At 44.6% G+C, this 20520-nt stretch overlaps 1 protein-coding gene across 1 annotated transcript in view; it reads left to right on the top strand.

Moving 5' to 3' along the window:
• LOC311246406 (semaphorin-4A-like) overlaps nucleotides 1-20520 on the top strand; it is a gene marked incomplete at its 5' end in the record, with an annotated part of 93101 nt that overhangs the window by 28683 nt on the left and 43898 nt on the right. Inside the window, 3 exons of the mRNA XM_084336563.1 lie at nucleotides 753-851; nucleotides 13284-13380; nucleotides 17513-17635. Coding sequence (XP_084192689.1) covers nucleotides 753-851; nucleotides 13284-13380; nucleotides 17513-17635 — 319 coding nt within the window. The remainder of the gene's footprint in view (nucleotides 1-752; nucleotides 852-13283; nucleotides 13381-17512; nucleotides 17636-20520) is intronic.

Below are 20520 nucleotides of genomic sequence, written 5' to 3'. Positions count from 1 at the left end.
AAAATGTAATTGATATTCTCATTAGGTTCATTACAATTTACTCAAGCCTAGTAACAGACACAGTATTTCTGACACTGGGAATACATTCCCTGAGATCCATAGATGTCCCTAGAATCAGATACCAAGAACATGCAAATGGTGCATATAAAATAAGTCTGTAAATGTGTATTCTACGTTCTTATGGAATGAATGAGATAAAAAAAAAAATTATAAAAAAAAAAAAAAAATTGTTATTAATTTTGAGTTAATTTTCATAATGCGATAATTTGCTGTAATTAATTAATCTAATTAACGCGATAAACTGACAGCCCTAATATAAATATATACATATATAGATTGCCCTACAGTAAGACTAGTCAGAACAGTACAGTATTAAGCCCTACAGGAAGACTAGTTTAGTCAGAACAGTACAGTATTAAGCCCTACAGGAAGACTAGTTTAGTCAGAACAGTACAGTATTAAGCCCTACAGGAAGACTAGTTTAGCTGGAACAGCACAGTATTAAGCTCTACAGGAAGACTAGTTTAGCTGGAACACTACGGTATTAAGCTCTGCAGTAAGACTAGTTTAGTCAGAACAGTACAGTATTAAGCTCTGCAGTAAGACTAGTTTAGCTGGAACACTACGGTATTAAGCTCTGCAGTAAGACTAGTTTAGTCAGAACAGTACAGTATTAAGCCCTACAGGAAGACTAGTTTAGCTGGAACAGTATAGGGAGGATTTTCCTTCATGACATGTCTATTTGTTTCCAGACCGACTGCCCCAACTTCATTCGAGTGTTGCAGCTGATCAACGCCACCCACCTGTACGCGTGTGGAAGCTACGCCTACAACCCCCATGATATTTACATTGTACGTTCATGCAGTGCTTCACCTATATCATATCATATCATATATCATAGCATATCATATAATATCATATATCATATCATATATCACATCATATCATATCATATCATATATCACAGCATATAATATCATATCATATATCACAGCATATATCACCGCCTCAGGGGGTGTGCGAGCAGCGCGGCCGCACAGGGCCTCGCGGGAAGGGGGGCCTCGCCAAATTTTTATTTTAAATTTTTTTTATTATTATAATTTTTATTTATTTTAAAATATTTTGCAAGGCCCCCCTTCCTGCGAGGCCCTTTTTCATCACAGACCTAAAATCTAGTTTTGCTTACATGCTTATATATTTCACATTAGACACGTTTGTAGAATGTGTCTGACTTGTTCCGGGCTCTGCTGCTCTGCAGATATACTATTGGAGCTCTGTGGCTCTGCAGATACACTATTGGAGCTCTGCGGCTCTGCAGCAGATATACTATTGGTTTCAACGAGGGGAGGGGTTACAGGTAAGGTACAGGCGGCCGGCGTGCGTCTGACTATTTCCACGGGAGCACGTGCTGTTCTGTATCGTTAGTGGCTCAGCTTGGCATCACTACGGCACTATCTCGCGTACGTGCACGCGTACTGAATAAACCACAAATGTACCTCTAATACCAGTATTAGTCTGACCACACCCCTCATCAGCTTACCTTCATAAGCAGGTGTGTGGTCACCTGCTCTCCTCCTTCTCGCTTTCACCACAAGGAAGAAGTGCCTCGGTAGATCCCCACACTTGACACCATGATGGAAGAAATTGGATTAGGAACAGCTTTGGGAAACAAGGATACGTTGACATCATATCTTTATTTTCTCTCTCACTATTTTCGAGAAAATACGGCGATATTGTCTTCGTACTGGAGGGTCTGGAAGATGATGATCATTCTAAAAACCCTCCACCGGTTTTCGTATTGGGAGCACGCCGCTGCATGCTTCTCAACTGCAGTTCCTTGCTGTGTTTGTTGGGGTGAAAACTGTCAGGCCACAGCTGAACTGTCGGACATGCCGCTGTTGTGAGAAGCGGTGCGTTCCAGGTTGGGTGAGTAGTGTTTGCTGGCGGGCTCCACTTGTCTGTTAGTGCTATGGGGGCTACTTGACAAAGTTTATGGAAACCGGCCCCAGACTGGGGTCCTTTGTTCAGCCACCTAGGCGACAGAAGGCCTTGGTCTGGAGACCATTATAGTTTTAACTAGTGGGCCGCGACCATTGACACTGGTGATCCCTGTGTGTTCTGGACGAGTGGATTCTCTCTGTCACCGTGTTAAGACCCCATCTTTCATATCCAAATGAGAGTATTCCTTCACGAGGGGATATGTGCATGTAATGTGCGATAGCGGCAGATTCATGTTCAATGTCAGCTACGCAGGCCAGTTGGTACTGTGCTGATCCGTCGGATGTGGTAATGTCACCGTTGTGAAGCGGTGTGGACATCTTGTTTTCTCTTTTCTCTTAAAAAGTGAGGAGAGGTTCAGAACGGCGGCCTGTCTGGGTGAGTGTTATGTCATTGTTTACATGTTCATAGCTTACGGTTAGCCGGTCAGCTGTTAACTGCTGCGTTAGCCTGCTGGATCGCTGCATGGCCTGGCGCGGGGTAGCTTAGCTTCTCGCGCGCCGCCGGGAGCTCGCTTCTGATCGCGTGCGTCGTTAGATTGGCGTCTCGCGAGCAGAAGCAATAGCACCCGAACGGTTGGAGCAGCCGTTAGCTTGATGCTATTCTGTTGAACGTGCTTTGATTTTAACATGTTTTACACTCTTGACCACGACGTCATCCTTGACAGGGGATGTTCGTCGACCCTGCCCTGAGCCTGGACGGGGATTGCGTCAACAAAGAGGACTGTAGCGACTGGTTGGAGCGGCGACGCTGCCCGGATCGAACAACACAGGACGGCTGTGTTCTACGGTGTCTTGTGACTGCACTTCGCTGATCTGCGTTCCGGGTAGGTACGGGGTTGGCCAGACCTCATAACACGTCTTCTGGTTTTACTTTGCTAAATGTATTGTGAATAACGGTGTTTTTCCCAAAACGTGTGTTGCTGCAATGCATTTAGGATACGTTGCGGGTTGTGTGTGAGCTGTTTTTGTCACTGGCAGTTAGCTTCTCCGTGCAAACGGGATGTAATGATCTGGTTGTTGTGTGAGTAACACGACCGTGTACTCACAACTAAGGTAACTAACCTATGAAGCTATGCTTGGTGACAAGTGAGTAAAAGAATATTCTTTCTCAGACTGTAATGACAATGAACAGTGTGTTCACACATTAACAGGTTTTCCTGTTTTAACTGGCCGTATTGAGGGTAAAATAGGAGGATTGTGTTTTCCCCCCCGGTTCCCTGGGGACTTTATCACCTCCTATCAGACATGTTGTGCATTAATTGTGTCTTTTGTGTGGTAGGGATACGATGTAACTCTTAGCTTGATTGCTGAGGTTGTGCTAAATCAGCTGGAGGAACTTATTTCCTAAAGGGAAATTGGTTTGGTTGCTGTCATGTGTGCTTAGCAAGGCCTGTGGTCGATACTAATCAAGAATGATGTATTCTCTCATTGTGAAAAAAACGGCGTTCCTCTGTTGAGTGTTTTTGCCATTTTTTGTAGGTGATGATGGGTTGTGTGTGTCATGTGACCTACAACTGGGTTGTACTGGCCACAGAAGCACATGTGTATGTTGGACCGGGGTTCTTAGAGCCCTCTCTATTCTGTGTTTTTCCTTAGTAAAAATCAGATGGCAGGTTAGCTCATGCGCTGTGTGGAGCTGTGAAACGCTTCATAGAGCTGACTATGACTGTGTCATATTCTCTTTTTGTCGTTACGTCGTATCATGGGTGTGGGGTCGTAAAGGGGTGAACTGGTAACCTTTCCTCTCCCCATTGTTCTGTCGGTCAGGGGTACACCCCCTGTCCTTCAAGGTTCCCGTCACGTGGCGGTTCGGCACGTTACGGGGGGGGGGGGGGGGGGGGTTGGGGAGGGAGTTCCTGGTCCCACGGCCTGGTATATTGGGCGTGTGCACCGCAGGAATTCCCCCGCCATAGAGTACGTCACCGTGCGCGTCTCTGTTGGTAGGACTTCCGTGTGCTGTTCAGGTCCATGTGATGGATCTGTTTTCAGGGGGGGTGGTCAGGGCTCCTCCTCACCAAGCGCCTATTCAGGCCTTCTGTGAGTTCGGACTCCTTCTTCCATGTGAGGAAGCCTCCATCAGAGTACAGAGCCTTCCTCCTCAGATTGTCAAAGTGAGTGGACCCTCTAGAAGGGTCCTTTTCTATTGTATGTATATTCGATTCAATTCGTTTATTGAGTGTGTATGGGTTCAGTGCCTCTTCCCCGGAGGCCCTAAAACCAGTTTTTTACATGGCTCGAGGTGCAATATATTCTTTTCAATCTGTACAGCTCGCGTGGGAAGTCTCTCTGGGGATCCCCGTCTCTTCCTATGGGAGGGTGGTGGGATGTAAAAATGTGAAAAAATTTTACCCCGGCTGTGTAGACTGGGATACATACTGTTGATGCTTCCTTCTTTCTATTCCAGAAGTGTTGGAGTTAGGGAGTGTCACACCCCTCTTGTCGTTCCCCTGGGCGCCTTGGGGATTCAATGACAGGTCTAAATAGCCTGTTCATTGATGGGGGTGTGTCCCGACGCACGTATAGTGCTAGCTCGCTGTAAACAGGCGATTGACTGGCACGCCTTGGTTGCTTGTGGTTGAAACAGCGTTTTTATAAAGCAACTGAGATGGGGGTTTTTCCTCTTCCGACGACCACATCCCATGACCTGGGTGGGTTGTCGACGGATTCTCGTTCATGTCTGGGGGATGATGACGGGATGGATCTGAACATATGTAGTGGGGTCTCACGCCCTTGGGGTGGGCCACCGGGCGCGGTTCGTCCGAACGTCTGGGTGGCGCCTTCTTTTCATGTTAAGATCAACACGCATATCTGCCCTTCTCCTGGAGTAGGCATGTCGGCGTGGTTAGGGCACGGGACTGGTTCTGGTCACGCTGGTCCAGATCAGTTGAACCCGTTGTCCGCCGGGGATGCAGATCTGCTGTTCTGGTACCCTGAGGGACTTGGGCTTTTTTCAGGGGGAAAAATGCCGGGTCGGTCTGGGTGTCACAGGGTTAAGCGCTATGGAGACCCTGGTTGGGTATGTTTTTACTCAGCACTGTCGTCATGGCTTACAGCCATGCCATTCTGTACGCGCTCGATCTCGTCGGATCTCGGCCGCTACACAGGTTGGTCCTGGTTAGTACTTGGTTGGGAGACCGCCGGGGAATACCAGGTACGGTGTGCTTAGGGGCTGGTTCTCCATTATTTTTCGCTCCTCTCTCACGCATGGCGAAGAGGGGCCTGTGGGGGTGGTTTTTTGACCTCCTCTGGTGACCCTGTGCTTCCCGTACCGCCAGGCCCGGTCCGAAGTGATGTTTGCGACCCGTAGGCCTGGGTTAACCCTTTTTGGAAACTGAAACACTTGTACTGCGGTATAGCCGGTGTATGCCCGCAGGTGTGTTTTGGAGTTTTTTCTTGAGGGGTTATAGGAACAACCACCGCATTGGGTAACACCGAGGTGGTTGATTCCCTGGTGTGTTGGAGCAGTGTCAACTCCCGGGTTCACCGTTTGAGGGTGCCCCTGCACGTTCATGACGTCTGCCAATCGTGTCAGCCTTCTCTGCCTCGACCCCTCTGGGTGGGGGTTTTTAAATGGAGGCTTGGTCATGCAACACCGCCAGCTTACGCTCCTTCCGCCGGGGCGGCTGTGTTCAGCTGTCCCCTCTGGCGCCTGTCTCGTCCGCAGTCTCCAGGCTAGGGTTAACAGCCTGTTGCCTGGTTTTTCCCCGGTGCGCTGCCTGCTTCCGTTGGTTAACCTTTTTGTGTGCTTACGGCCATGCTGACTGCCTGTTCTGCAGGGTCAGTGTGCCAGGCGGTGTACTATTGGGGGGACGGGGCCCGCTCGGCTTACGGCCATACCAACCTGAACACGCCCGATCTCGTCCGATCTCGCTAAGCGGGTTCTGGCCTGGTTAGTACTTGGATGGGATTCCGCCTGGGAATACCAGGTGCAGTAACTGAGGGGCCTTTGTCCGAATACGCTGGCGATGTGGGGGGCGGGGCACTACGTGCCCACCTGGTGGGGTCTTGATGCTGGCATCATAGACTTCTCCGGGCCCCCATTCCAGGGAGTCCAGTCCTTTTGGTGGGTCTGGGTCTTCCTTCGCGCTCCGCTGCTACGGCCTTGCCACGGGGTTGGGTTTGCCCTTGGCCCCGTGATTCTGGGGGCAGTAACGAGGTTGTTCCTCCGTTCGTTCCCGGGTGGCATGCGGGTTGTGCGTGTGTGTAGTCGTGGGGTCAGGCCACGGTCTGCTCACCCTGTGCGTTGAGTTGCTTGAGTGCCTCTTCGCACGGTCGGGTCCGTCGCCTTCCCGTGAAGCCTCTAATAGGGGGGATACCCTCCATTAGGGGGGGTCGGGGGGGCTCGGCCCTCCCTGTTCTGATGGTTTTGGGGGGCTGTCAGCGGGGTGTATTTGTCAGCCAAGTGGCTCCGCTTGGCCTCCCTTGTGCAGTAGTGATGCCAAGCTGAGCCACTAACGATACAGAACGATAGGTTATGACTATAACCAAGTTCTGTTAGTTAGGGGCGATGCTTGGCATCAGACGGCCGCTGCAGCCCTTGTCCTCACCTTGTGGTGAAAGCTTGGGAAGGAGGAGAGCAGGTGACCACACACCTGCTTATGAAGGTAAGCTGATGAGGGGTGTGGTCAGACTAATACTGGTATTAGAGGTACATTTGTGGTTTATTCAGTACGCGTGCACGTACGCGAGATAGTGCCGTAGTGATGCCAAGCATCGCCCCTAACTAACAGAACTTGGTTATAGTCATAACCTATCGTTACGAGTGCGCTTACTCGGCATGGTGAACCCAGGTAGCAGAGTGAATACGAAGAGACGACGTGGTGACGATAACAGTGTTTACTCACAGAACAGGATACACGACTGACAAACACAGGTAACATTTAGACAATGAACCAGCAAGTCTCTGCTGGTCCAGACACTTGATATACAAACACTAATTAGAGACAAAAGGTAATTACAAACAGGACACAGGTGTGGTAGACAAAACTAACAGAACACAGAGCACAGAACATAGAGCACAAGGGGAAAACAATAACAAAAGAACAAACTGAGACCAAAAGACTAAAACACCTTTACAAAACACAGATAGGGGAACACAAATCTAACACAATGGAAACAACAATGACAACATAGACAATGAACATAACAAACATAAATGGCAGATGATAATGTTAATTAGGTGTGTGAGCTGATGCCAGATCTGCCACATCTGGCTCAGCCCACCGGTTGCCAATGTTGTGTTGTGAAGGGTATTGATGGGGGGTTGTGAATGTCTGAGTCCTGGACCAACCGAACCGGGCGGAGGGTTGCCGGCTGGTCCCACAGGACCGGGGGAAGTGTTACAGTACCCCACCCTTGAAGGTCGACTCCCAGGCGGCCTAGCAGGCCCCCCGGGAACGGGAAGGGTGGGAGGGATGGAAGCCGTATAGGCAAAAAGGTGCGGGGGGAGGAAGGGGGGTCGAGGGACGGGGCTCGCGGGAACTGGGTCGGGAGGAGGGGGCTGACGAGGAGGACTGGAGCAGGGAAGGATGGAGGGTAGAGGCGACGGCTCCGGAGTGGGACCTGGGGCTGGGGTCTCCTCGGCGGCGAGACCCACCGCCGAACCCCGAACTGGAGGCTCCCTGGCGGCAGGACGCGGTGCAGGACCCCCGACCGGGGTCCCTCCGGCAGCGGAATTCGGCGTATCATAGCATATCATATAATTTAATATAATATCATATAATGTAATATATAATATAATATCATATAATTTAATATCATATCATATAATTGTATATAATATCATATAATTGAATATCATATCATATCATATAATTGAATATCATATAATATCATATCATTTAATATATCATGGGGTGTAACGGTACGTGTATTCGTCCCGTGAATTTACGGTACGGCCATCACGGTGCGGTACGCGCACCATACGACGAATACGCCTCAGCGCAAACACACCGCGGCACACCGTCACAGTCGGGATACAGACTGTGACGAGCGAGCGAGAGAGAGGGAGAGAGAGAGAGACAGAGAGGGAGAGAGAGGGACACGGAGCACCCCACACACACCGCGCACGTGGGGAAACACACAAAACGCTCCGCATCCCTCCCTCTCCGACTTCAGTTCAGAGCGGACAAAAGTGCACGAGAAAGGCACATTTACATTGGAACAGCTGCAGGGTCGTTTTCTTGTTCGCTCAATAACGTTAACCAAATGAAACCAATGGAAAGACACACACACGCATCGCCGACACACACACGCGCCAACAAACACATCAACATTCTCCCCACAATCAAATAAAAAAAAGAAACATACTTTTCCGGACAGATCATCTGAGCTCCACTGTGTTTAAATCCAAATAATCCTCTGCCATTGTTGTAAGTAACATGTCATCTGTTAGCTAGTATTCAGTCTCGTCGTGAAGTTAATTCTCTCTGGAAGTGAAACTGAAACTTAACCCTTTCCCCGCCAATAACGTCGTACAACGGGTTTCAAGTTCATGCGAATTTTGCCAATAACGGCGTACGACGTGATTCTGATCATAATTTCATATTTTCGCCATGGTATTCATATTTCACTCACGGAGCCTTGTCGGATGCTGTGTGAGCCAGCACAACTCTGCAACGCTTCAATACTGCCACCTGGTGGCTGATCGGCGAGTTGCAACCGGAAGTGGATCTCTTGTGATCCCGGTGCGTCTCCCTATTCCGTCCGGCCACTCGTTTATCGTCGCGGGACTCAATACACACACCGTGGATATGGATGTTTGCCATAACTCAATAATCTACATGATTTGGGCGTGTATTAGTAATATACAAACCGGAAATGGATCACCTAGATCCCCACCACATAACTGGGATCTGTTTGCTCCACTCTCGCCCTCCCACTCTGTTTTGAATTTGATGCAAATTTGCAATGGGTCATCCTTTTGTGTTAAATGGCTGCTCTCATGTTGACAACTTGAAAAATATCAGTTTATGGTAAAAAAAAAAAATGCGATTAAATTGCGATTAATCGTGAGTTAACTATGGACAATCATGCGATTAATCCAGTTAAATATTTTAATCGATTGACAGCACTACCATATCATATCATATCATAATTTAATATCATATCATACCATACAAAATCATATTATATAATTTCATATCATATTATATCTATCATATAATTCCATATCATATCATATAATTTATGTCATATCATACCATATCCTATCATATCATATTCTTTCATATAATATCATATCATATATCATATAATTGCATATCATACCATATCATATAATATCATATCATTTCATATCATACCATATCATATCATATATTTTCATACCATATCATATCATATCATATAATTGTATATAATATCATATAATTGAATATCATATCATATCATATAATTGAATATCATATAATATATCATTTAATAAATCATGGGGTGTAACGGTACGTGTATTCGTCCCGCGAATTTACGGTACGGCCATCACGGTGCGGTACGCGCACCATACGACGAATACGCCTCAGCGCAAACACACCAGTCGCACATGCGAGAACAGCCGCGGCACACCGTCACAGTCGGGATACAGACTGTGACGAGCGAGCGAGAGAGAGGGAGAGAGAGAGAGACAGAGAGGGAGAGAGAGGGACACGGAGCACCCCACACACACCGCGCACGTGGGGAAACACACAAAACGCTCCGCATCCCTCCCTCTCCGACTTCAGTTCAGAGCGGACAAAAGTGCACGAGAAAGGCACATTTACATTGGAACAGCTGCAGGGTCGTTTTCTTGTTCGCTCAATAACGTTAACCAAATGAAACCAATGGAAAGACACACACACGCATCGCAGACACACACACGCGCCAACAAACACATCAACATTCTCCCCACAATCAAATAAAAAAAAGAAACATACTTTTCCGGACAGATCATCTGAGCTCCACTGTGTTTAAATCCAAATAATCCTCTGCCATTGTTGTAAGTAACATGTCATCTGTTAGCTAGTATTCAGTCTCGTCGTGAAGTTAATTCTCTCTGGAAGTGAAACTGAAACTTAACCCTTTCCCCGCCAATAACGTCGTACAACGGGTTTCAAGTTCATGCGAATTTTGCCAATAACGGCGTACGACGTGATTCTGATCATAATTTCATATTTTCGCCATGTTATTCATATTTCACTCACGGAGCCTTGTCGGATGCTGTGTGAGCCAGCACAACTCTGCAACGCTTCAATACTGCCACCTGGTGGCTGATCGGCGAGTTGCAACCGGAAGTGGATCTCTTGTGATCCCGGTGCGTCTCCCTATTCCGTCCGGCCACTCGTTTATCGTCGCGGGACTCAATACACACACCGTGGATATGGATCTTTGCCATAACTCAATAATCTACATGATTTGGGCGTGTATTAGTAATATACAAACCGGAAATGGATCACCTAGATCCCCACCACATAACTGGGATCTGTTTGCTCCACTCTCGCCCTCCCACTCTGTTTTGAATTTGATGCAAATTTGCAATGGGTCATCCTTTTGTGTTAAATGGCTGCTCTCATGTTGATAACTTGAAAAATATCAGTTTATGGTAAAAAAAAGAAAATGCGATTAAATTGTGATTAATCGTGAGTTAACTATGGACAATCATGCGATTAATCGAGTTAAATATTTTAATCGATTGACAGCACTACCATATCATATCATATCATATAATTTTATATCATATCATACCATACCAAATCATATTATATAATTTCATATCATATTATATCTATCATATAATTCCATATCATATCATATCATATAATTTATGTCATATCATACCATATCCTATCATATCATATACTTTCATATAATATCATATCATATATCATATAATTGCATATCATACCATATCATATAATATCATATCATTTCATATCATACCATATCATATCATATATTTTCATACCATATCATATCATATAATTGTATATAATTGAATATCATATCATATCTTATAATTGAATATCATATAATATCATATCATTTAATATATCATGGGGTGTAACGGTACGTGTATTCGTCCCGCGAATTTACGGTACGGCCATCACGGTGCGGTACGCGCGCCATACGACGAATACGCCTCAGCGCAAACACACCAGTCGCACATGCGAGAACAGCCGCGGCACACCATCACAGTCGGGATACAGACTGTGACGAGCGAGCGAGAGAGAGGGAGAGAGAGAGAGACAGAGAGGGAGAGAGAGGGACACGGAGCACCCCACACACACCGCGCACGTGGGGAAACACACAAAACGCTCCGCATCCCTCCCTCTCCGACTTCAGTTCAGAGCGGACAAAAGTGCACGAGAAAGGCACATTTACATTGGAACAGCTGCAGGGTCGTTTTCTTGTTCGCTTAATAACGTTAACCAAATGAAACCAATGGAAAGACACACACACGCGTCGCCGACACACACACGCGCCAACAAACACATCAACATTCTCCCCACAATCAAATAAAAAAAAGAAACATACTTTTCCGGACAGATCATCTGAGCTCCACTGTGTTTAAATTAGAGGTGGGCATAGATTAATTTTTTTTATCTAGATTAATCTATCTGCAATCCTGGATTTAATCTAGATTAATCTAGATTAAAATGGCTAAAAAAAAAAAAAAAAAAAAAAAAAAACCTGCCGAAGGCATTCAAAATATGTGTGTTCTACCCAATTAATGACCAGAAGTAAGTCCTTACTTTTTCTTTCCTCCTTATGTTTCTCAGGCCAGGTGGCCCATTACACCATGAGCCCATCTCCCGTTTCCAAAATGCATTACAGACTGTTTGAAAAAGCTGTTTTGCTATGATAATTGGTAATGAAATATCAAAATAATGTTCAATAAGATGTACTTGTGTTTAATAAGTTGTTTTATTCAGAAGTTAACACAAACAAATAATATTACCAGTACAGTACAGTATCTAGCACTCTCAGGAGCAAAACAGAAAGAATCATTTCAAACTTGAACTATGTGACATGGCTTGAATCAACTGCTCCAGTGGAGTTGCTCGGTGGCCAATGGTGTCAACTGTGGTTGTACTGGGCAGCTCCCAGGTGTGAATGGAACTGTGTGAATGTGAAGCAGGGCGTTCCTGAAAAAGAGCATCTGTGCTCAGCGAACCTACCCTGGGTAAATAAAGGTAAAAAAAAAGAAATGTAAAAAAAAAAAAAAAAAAAAATTTATTTTTTATTTTAGATTAATGCGTTAATTATATTATCGCGCGATACTAGTATAGCGTTAACGCAGCACGTTAACGCCGTTAACGGCCCAGCTCTAGTTTAAATCCAAATAATCCTCTGCCATTGTTGTAAGTAACATGTCATCTGTTAGCTAGTATTCAGTCTCGTCGTGAAGTTAATTCTCTCTGGAAGTGAAACTGAAACTTAACCCTTTCCCCGCCAATAACGTCGTACAACGGGTTTCTGATCATAATTTCATATTTTCGCCATGGTATTCATATTTCACTTACGGAGCCTTGTCGGATGCTGTGTGAGCCAGCACAACTCTGCAACGCTTCAATACTGCCACCTGGTGGCTGATCGGCGAGTTGCAACCGGAAGTGGATCTCTTGTGATCCCGGTGCGTCTCCCTATTCCGTCCGGCCACTCGTTTATCGTCGCGGGACTCAATACACACACCGTGGATATGGATCTTTGCCATAACTCAATAATCTACATGATTTGGGCGTGTATTAGTAATATACAAACCGGAAATGGATCGCCTAGATCCCCACCACATAACTGGGATCTGTTTGCTCCACTCTCGCCCTCCCACTCTGTTTTGAATTTGATGCAAATTTGCAATGGGTCATCCTTTTGTGTTAAATGGCTGCTCTCATGTTGATAACTTGAAAAATATCAGTTTATGGTAAAAAAAAGAAAATGCGATTAAATTGCGATTAATCGAGTTAAATATTTTAATCGATTGACAGCACTACCATATCATATCATATCATATAATTTAATATCATATCATACCATACCAAATCATATTATATAATTTCATATCATATTATATCTATCATATAATTCCATATCATATCATATCATATAATTTATGTCATATCATACCATATCCTATCATATCATATACTTTCATATAATATCATATCATATATCATATAATTGCATATCATACCATATCATATAATATCATATCATTTCATATCATACCATATCATATCATATATTTTCATACCATATCATATCATTTCATATCATATCATATCCGTGTTATTGACTTTGCCTTCCCCTCAGGACACAGACACACTGAAGATGGTGAGAGTCTCCAGCAACGTTGTGGCTAGACGCTGCCCGTTCAACCCCTATGAAAGAAACACTGCCATCGCTGTTGGTGAGCTCACCATTACAACAACAGTCTTTTTTTGGTAACCCTTTCTTTTAAATCTTTTTATTTTTCATGAGGTTTCACATTCAATCGACAGATCTACAGAATGTTCAGTGTCACTCTCATGAACAATTTTTAACAATTTTCCTTGTGCTCCCCACTCAATCCATTCTCCCATCTCTCACTCACACTCACACACACTGGGACATACACACACGTACACGCGCACACACGCGCATACAGGCATACACACACACACATACACTTGCCCACATACAGGCACACATACACAAATAAACAATTAAACAACAAAAAAAAGAAAATAATAATAATAAATTAAATTAAATAAAGGGACAGTAGGTCAATCATAAGTAAATAAGTAATAAGGAATAAAAGTGCAAATGTCGGTATTGTAAACAGTGACATTTTATAGCACCCAGTTGCTCACACCCGCTTATCGATGGCTACTCCGACAGAGAAGGGTCCGGTCCGCTGCGTGTTCAGCTCCCTTTCCCAGACCCGACCCCGTGGGGGCAGGGTTTGACAGCCATGCGCAGGCTGGTAACCCTTTCACTCCCAGGCCGTTCATTACATATAATGGTTATTATAGTTTTACATTTTTCATTAACCTCTTAACATGCAACATGTGGACCCTCTTGAGGTCGATTTGCCCACCGGCGTGACATGCCACTTTGGTGACCTCTAGCGGCTCGGGTGTGCCTATTTGTGGTCTGTCGATTGCCGTTTCAGGTGACAAAATCGGTTCAGCGGTTCTCGAGTTACATGCTGATATGTGAGGCGTGCACCAAAGTCTTTACTAGACTTTTTATTTGATCAAATACCACTCCCGACTCCCGACGCTCTAGCTCTGCCAATCATTTGGTGATCTCAAATCATTTGGCGATCTCATTATTGGACAGGGTTGTAACCAATGAGTGAGGCTTTTCAATGGTACCCCACGTGGGGATAAGCGAATCAGGGATCTAGGTGAAAAGTCACGAGCGAAAACAGGAAGAGAATTTCCCACTGAATGCATTGGAGTCTATGAGAAAATGGAAACCTGCAGACCTTTTTTTTCACATTTTACCAAAATCCCTCTATATCACTCATTTCTGAAGGGATTTTTATTAAATTGGACATGTACTACACAAGACTTCAGGATATGGACCCAGGGTGTTTTTTCAGCCATACTAATTTATTTTGGAAATATACTTTTCCAATATATTGCAACTACTATATTGCAACTACTACCGAAAAACGTGAGTACACAAGTTCAAGTTCAACTCAAGTTCAGATCTATGTTACTCTATTTCATTAGCACTAAAGCACATTTTATTTGTATCAGAAACTTCAGAATGTTATCTTTCAAAGGAGACCAGGCTCATGCATGTTCTATAAGTATAAAGTATAGTATTTTGGTTTGCAAAAAAATTATGCAGTCTAAAATGCCCACTTTTGGGGGCACCTGTTTTAATTTGTATTTCGTTTTACATTTTTGTTTTCAATTCCGTTTACTTGGAGTTCGTTTCAAGAGTGAAACGTAGTCAAAAGTAAAAAGAAATAAAACTGAAGACATTTTATGTATATATATAAAATAAATCGTTTTAAGTACACAATATAGTTCCAATTAGTTTTACTTTTTGTTTCTAAAATCTAGATTTTATATTCAGATACAGATCAGCTAGCCTAGGCGTTGGCCAAAAACACTGTGAGTTTTATGCTAGGTCTGTATCCGCTTCAATTAATTTGTGCTAAGCTAGGCTAGTGGTCTGTGTCCGCTTCAATTAGTTTGTCCTAAGCTACATTAGTGGTCTGTATCTGCTTCAATTCATTTGTGCTACATTATACTAGCTTGCAGCCAGATAGCTTTCTACTGAACACACAGTAGAGTGTAAATTGGTATCTATCTTCTTGTCTGACTCTGGAGAAGACGCTTTTCCAATAATGTAAAGCTTTAAGATTGAATTAGTCTATTTGGAAACATTTAAGATTGACTGTGTCTATTTGAAATCCTTTAAGGTTTAATTAGTCTATTTCTAAACCTTTAAGGTTTAATTTGTCTATTTGGAAACCGTTAAGGTTTAATTTGTCTATTTGGAAACCTTTGAGGTTTAATTTGTCTATTTGGAAAGCCCCCCATTAATTTGTGTAGTGCTGTTGATATCTGTCACAAATGGTCTTTTCAGAGACAGTGTTTAAAACCTCTTAACAGGCGCCCCAAAAAGTGGCCATTTTAGTTTTAGTTTTTGAGGACTGCATACTTTTTTGCAAACCACAATACTATACTTTATACTTATAGCACATGCATAAGCCTGGTCTCTTTTGAAAGATAACATTCTGGAGTTTCTGATACAATAAAGAAAGATCACTTTTAGTGCTAATGAAATAGAGTAACATCTGAACTTGAGTTGTAGAAAAACTTGTTATATTAATATTTGTAATATTAATAGTAATAATAATAGTGTTTTCCAGCTCATACGAGCTGGAAAACACGCTGGGTCCATAGCCTGAAGTCTTATAGTCAAGTCAAGTCAAGTCAAGAGTTTTATTTGTCACGGCATACAAGTATACAATGAAATGCGGGTGGTCTTGCCCGCAACGATGTGCAATACAGTAGTACAACATATAATAGAATCCAATAGACAACATTGTGCAATAAACAGGTAACATAGTGGGACATCACGGTATTTGTACATAGTTATTTACAGAGCATGAAGGACATGCTAGGTCCCTAGGTAGTGCAATACACTGTTACTATACTATTTTTAAAGTGACCTTTCTTTGTGTCCATAAGTGTGGGCGTGTGCAGCATGAGTGAGTGCTTTCTCATGTTAAAGTGGCTGCTAGTGTGCGAGTGTGCACAGCGTGTGTGTCGTGTGTGTGCTAATGTGTGCTTGTGTGTGTAGGGTTCAGTGTTCTGTGACCCTCAGTGTTCATTGTTCAAGGCTCTGATGGCCTGGGGGAAGAAGCTGAGCCGAAGCCTCTCTGTCCTAGTAGCTGGTGTTCGCAGGCGTCTGCCTGACCTCAGCAGCTGGAACAGGCTGTTATTGGGGTGGTGAGGGTCTTTCATTATTCTGCAGGCTCTGGATTTGCACCTTTTGTTGTATAGAACCTGCAGGAGAGGTAGTGCAATACCCGTGGTACGCTCGGCAGAGCGCACCACTCTCTGTAGGACCTTCTTGTCCTGTGCCGTGCTGTTACCATACCAGGCAGTGATGTTTCCAGTCAAGATGCTCTCTACAGCTCCGGAGTAGAAGGACTGGAGTATCTTCCCCGATACTCTGAACTTCCTTAACTGTCTCAGGTGGTAGAGGCGCTGCTTCGCCTTTTTTACAACTGTGTCTATGTGTGTTGACCATGTCAGATCCTCTGAGATGTGGACCCCCAGGTACTTAAAGCTGCTCACCCTGTCCACAGTGGCCCCGTTTATCCTCAGTGGTGTGTGTGTCTCCTGCTGTCCTCTCCTATAATCCACGATCAGCTCCTTGGTTTTACCAATGTTCAGGAGCAGGCTGTTGTCCTGGCACCAGCGGTCCAGTACCTCAACCTCCTCCCGGTAGGCCTTCTCGTCGTTCCTTATATAGTACATGTCCAAATTTCCGCTCAGAAATGAGTGATTAGGAGCGATTTTGGTAAACTGTGGGAAAAAAGCTCTCCAGTAAATCATTTCCTCATTGACTTCAATTCATTCTGCGTTTTTTTTTTTCTTCGGTTTTTGCTTGTGACTTTTCACCTTCATCCCTGATTCGCACATACCCACGTCGGATATCATTGGAAAGCCACACTCATTGGCTACAACCCTGTCCAATAATTTCCGAGATCGCCAAGTTATTGACGGAGCTAGAGCCAGAGGGTGGTAATCTGACTCTGCTGTGTACTTTGGCACATGCCTCACATATCGGCATGTAACTCGAGAACAGCTGAACGGATTTTGTCGGCTGAAACGGCAATCGACAGGCAACAAATATATATATATGTTGTATTTTTTTTTAAATGCACATCGGAGCCACTAGAGGTCGGCAAAGTGGCACGTCGCGCCGGTGGGTAAATCGTCCTCAAGAGGGTCCAGGGCCAGGCCGTTGTACGTTAAGAGGTTAACAGTAAGTAACCGCTGTATGTCGTCCATTTCTGTCTGCAGGCGGTGAACTCTTCACAGGCACCACCACAGACTTCAGAGGAGTTAGACCAGAGATCGCTCGTCACCTCAGCAAAGACAGACGTCCAGATGTGAGTCAGGATTCCTCCACAAACTTACTGGACGGTGAGTGAGTGAGTGACTGTGTGAGTGAGTGATGTCCCACGTCAGTGCTGCTTTACCACATCCATTATGATGTCACCAAAGTAAAAATTTAGTATATCTTTCCATACTGAATGTATATATTTTGTGTATTAAGTGTGTTAAAGGTCCACAATTGTTAACTTTTTGGGCAATTTTACACAATTCCTGTGAGTATATGGAACACATCTGTAAGGTTTTCTTTTCAATAAAATTCATTGTTTTGTATTTTTAATCACGTACTTTGGTGCACCACTTTCTGCCCTTCCAAAGTACAAGCTGTTTTTGGCTGGGCTCCGCCCATACTCGCAATGCACGTTGACTGACAGTCACCCACCTGCACAATAGCCTAGCTAAGAGATAGCAGATACGCTAGCACGGAGGAACACTGCAAACGCAGAAACGCTACAGTAAAATAGTAACGTTAATACACTATTGACACATGTGCAGACAGTTGCTGAGTAATGATTTGACAACTTCTGTCCATAATAAATATAACCCTGACAGCAGGCACGTGCACACATAGAGCCCAAAGGGTGCTCAAGCCCCCGCCCTTTTGTGCCTCATAAAAAAGTGCCCTTTTTATGCCAAGTTTTTTTATAAAAAATTATTAAACGTTTTTTCTTCAAGTTTAAGTCAGTGATAAAAGTGTATTTCAAGGATAAGTGAGCTCCTGCACTGATTATTATAGTTCAATATTCAATATTTGATCACCAAAACCCCCCAAAAAGCATAAAAAGGGCCCCCCCCACGCAAAAAGGGCCCCTAAATCAAATTTTTTCAAATTCTGTGAATATATGGAAAATAAGCAAACGGACACAATTTCATGACATAATAATCAACACAGCCATCGTTGTACACAGAAACACAAAACAATATAGGCAAAAAACACAAAATAGTCGCTAAGGGGGCAGAATAGTTAAATTATGGCTATGTGTCTAATACGCCCGTCGCTTATCAATGACTTGTTTGCAGTCAACATTGTCGAAACGGATTGTTTTTTAATCTGTAAATTTCCGTTTTATACCATTTTGAAAAACGATTTTTTTTAAACTTCCAGAAAAAAAAGGTGATTCTGCAGGAATTGCGCTTTAGTGGAATACACAAAACACGTTGTAATTTTTCGGCCTATTTATGAATCGTTTTCAAATAAACGCTAGATTATCGATAGTATATGTGTACTTATGCATGCTAGAGAAGCGGGCTGAAAAATCGATTATCTTATTTCCTGATCAGCACACACACAGCACACACACAGCCACACACACACATATGGGACACGCTGAGATATAGGTAAAAAAAACTCTGATTATCCCAAGACTGGTAAAATAGATTCCTTACCTCAGATCAGATGTTCTCCAAAAAGATTATTCCAATTCCTGATCGCCATTCCAAATATCAATCGCGTTTATTGATGGGTACTGGACCTAGCAGAGAGTGTCACGAGAGTGTCACCTAGCAGAGAGTGTCCTTCAGAGAGTGTCCCTCAGAGAGTGTCACCTAGCAGAGAGTGTCACCTAGCAGAGAGTGTCACCTAGCAGAGAGTGTCACCTAGCAGAGAGTGTCCCTCAGAGAGTGTCACCTGGTAGAGAGTGTCCCTCAGAGAGTGTCACCTAGCAGAGAGTGTCCTTCAGAGAGTGTCACCTAGCAGAGAGTGTCCTTCAGAGAGTGTCACCTAGCAGAGTGTCCCTCAGAGAGTGTCACCTAGCAGAGAGTGTCCTTCAGAGTGTCACCTAGCAGAGAGTGTCCTTCAGAGAGTGTCACCTAGCAGAGTGTCCCTCAGAGAGTGTCACCTAGCAGAGAGTGTTCTTCAGAGAGTGTCACCTACTGTAGCAGAGAGTGTCCCTCAGAGAGTGTCACCTAGCAGAGAGTGTCCCTCAGAGAGTGTCACCTAGCAGAGAGTGTCACCTAGCAGAGAGTGTCCCTCAGAGAGTGTCACATAGCAGAGAGTGTCCCTCAGAGAGTGTCACCTAGCAGAGAGTGTCACCTAGCAGAGTGTCACCTGGCAGAGTGTCACCTAGCAGAGTGTCCCTCAGAGAGTGTCACATATCAGAGAGTGTCCCTCAGAGAGTGTCACCTAGCAGAGAGTGTCCCTCAGAGAGTGTCACCTAGCAGAGTGTCCCTCAGAGAGTGTCACATATCAGAGAGTGTCCCTCAGAGAGTGTCACCTAGCAGAGAGTGTCCCTCAGAGAGTGTCACCTAGCAGAGAGTGTCCCTCAGAGAGTGTCACCTGGCAAAGAGTGTCCCTTAGGGTGCTTTCACATATAGTTTTGGTGGACTCGGTGCGGTTCTGGTGGTGAAGTTGCAACATTGTTGCATTCTTCATTTGGTTCGTCTGCATTCACATAGCAATTTGTCAAGCGCACCGAACTTTCTGAACAATGTCACATGGTCGAAAAGGGCGCTCGTCTATTGGACACAATGGAGAGTGGAAATCCCTCCCCTTCAGGAAGTGAAATGCGGAAATACACAAACTGCGTAGCCGTGAGCAGGCGTGATAGTAGCAGAGGCGTGGCATTGATAGAGAGTGGAAATGTGTGTGTGGCTGCGAGCCCGTGTATGCGCGCGTGCGCACGCGCGTGTGTGTGTCTGTGTGTGTGGACTGCGAGCCATGACCGACTCCAGATCAGCGGATTACCCAAGTCTGTCCACGAGACATGTTTACACAGTGTGTTTGTAATGCCGCGCGCCACGGTATTAATAATAAGCCGTGTTTTTTTCTTCTTCCTTTCTACCCAAGATGCACAGTTAGATAGATAGATAGATAGATAGATGCAGTGTGTTGCGTGCCGCGGTATTAATAATAATCATAATAAGCTGTGGTGTTCCTTCTACCCAACTATGCACAGTTTATCAGGTGACTGACTACG

The sequence above is a fragment of the Notolepis coatsorum genome, assembly GCF_963971535.1.
Source record: "Notolepis coatsorum genome assembly, chromosome: 19".
Classification (NCBI taxonomy): Eukaryota; Metazoa; Chordata; class Actinopteri; order Aulopiformes; family Paralepididae; genus Notolepis; species Notolepis coatsorum.
Note: the sequence above shows the minus strand (reverse complement) of the source record. Positions and strands in the feature narration are given on the sequence as shown.